At 65.2% G+C, this 1,148-nt stretch overlaps 1 protein-coding gene across 1 annotated transcript in view; it reads left to right on the top strand.

The window, feature by feature from the left end:
* The window catches only part of BO70DRAFT_367234 (uncharacterized protein), a gene marked incomplete at its 3' end in the record, with an annotated part of 605 nt that extends 278 nt beyond the window's left edge, over positions 1-327 (top strand). Inside the window, exon 1 of the mRNA XM_025544548.1 lies at positions 1-327. This exon is cut by the window's left edge and continues 278 nt beyond it. Coding sequence (XP_025393740.1) covers positions 1-261 — 261 coding nt within the window.
* Between the last annotated feature and the right edge of the window lie 821 nt (positions 328-1,148).

Below are 1,148 nucleotides of genomic sequence, written 5' to 3'. Positions count from 1 at the left end.
CGAACCTGGGTGGCCCACTTTGTATGGCAAAAGGGACCGACGCACGGATCACCCCATAGTAAACCACCCCCCCCAGATTCACTTTCTGCCCATGGAACGTTTGCACGCGTGTCGATGGGCCGAAGGTGGCCGGACGACCCCTAGGGCAGGGGTGGCCGGGGGACTGGCGCTCACCGCGGGGGGCACGCAGGCGCCCCGTGGCCCTCCGGGACCTACCGGGGGGAGCGCCAGCCCGCAGCGCCGGCCACGGGCACATACTGACGAAGTGGATTCACCAGTTAGCCGGGAAACATGAAAGATGCGAGGTCCCGCGGGGAGGAACGGGCCTCCGGGGTGTAGCGGCGGGGGCGGGGGGCAGGGGAGAGCGCTGGGGCGCGGGGGTGGAAGGAGCAGCCCAGGGGACGGAAGGGAGGAGGAGCAGGTCGGCATGATCTGTTCCTCTTTTTTTTTGATGCCGTGCTGTGGTCACGTGACCCGGTCCCGAACGGGGAGGGGGCACGGGGGGGTGGTCCCTGTACTGCGGTGGGATGCGTAGGGCGTGGGTGGCCCACGCGCGCCTGGGCTCGGGGCCAGGGGGGGGCGACGCGGTGCAGGGAAGGGCGGGACGACAGTAGATCTCCGTGCAGACCAAGTGTGTGCACCACCCTCCATATATATATATGTCCGCCCACGACCACCGGGATGCCACCATATAGATTTTCGCCTGGGGACCCCCTCTCTCCCGGCGGGACGGCGCCGTCGACCGACCAGCGTGGGCGGGCAGGTTAGTATCAAGCAGGGAGGTTGGTCGGAACGCGCAGGGGGGGCAGGTAGGATCGAGCAGAGGATGGCGGATGGGGTGGTGTGGGTTGGGTGGTCGAGGTGGTGGGCGGAACGATCGCGAATTTCGCTAAGTCCAGCTATGGCCCGGGTAGGGGGCGAACCTGGGTGGCCCACTTTGTATGGGAAAACGGCATGACGCACGGACCACCCCATAGTAAACCACCCCCCCCAGATTCACTTTCTGCCCACGGAACGTTTGCACGCGTGTCAATGGGCCAAAGGTAGCCGGTGGTACTATGTGGAAGGCAGAAGTCAGCTCACAGCTGGCAGAAGCCTGATCGCATTTCTTCCATGTCAGGTAGGCTGTCTTTCTGTGACTGGTAGCG

Source organism: Aspergillus heteromorphus (assembly GCF_003184545.1).
Source record: "Aspergillus heteromorphus CBS 117.55 chromosome Unknown BO70scaffold_158, whole genome shotgun sequence".
Classification (NCBI taxonomy): Eukaryota; Fungi; Ascomycota; class Eurotiomycetes; order Eurotiales; family Aspergillaceae; genus Aspergillus; species Aspergillus heteromorphus.
This window is presented reverse-complemented; position numbering and strand designations above follow the sequence as displayed.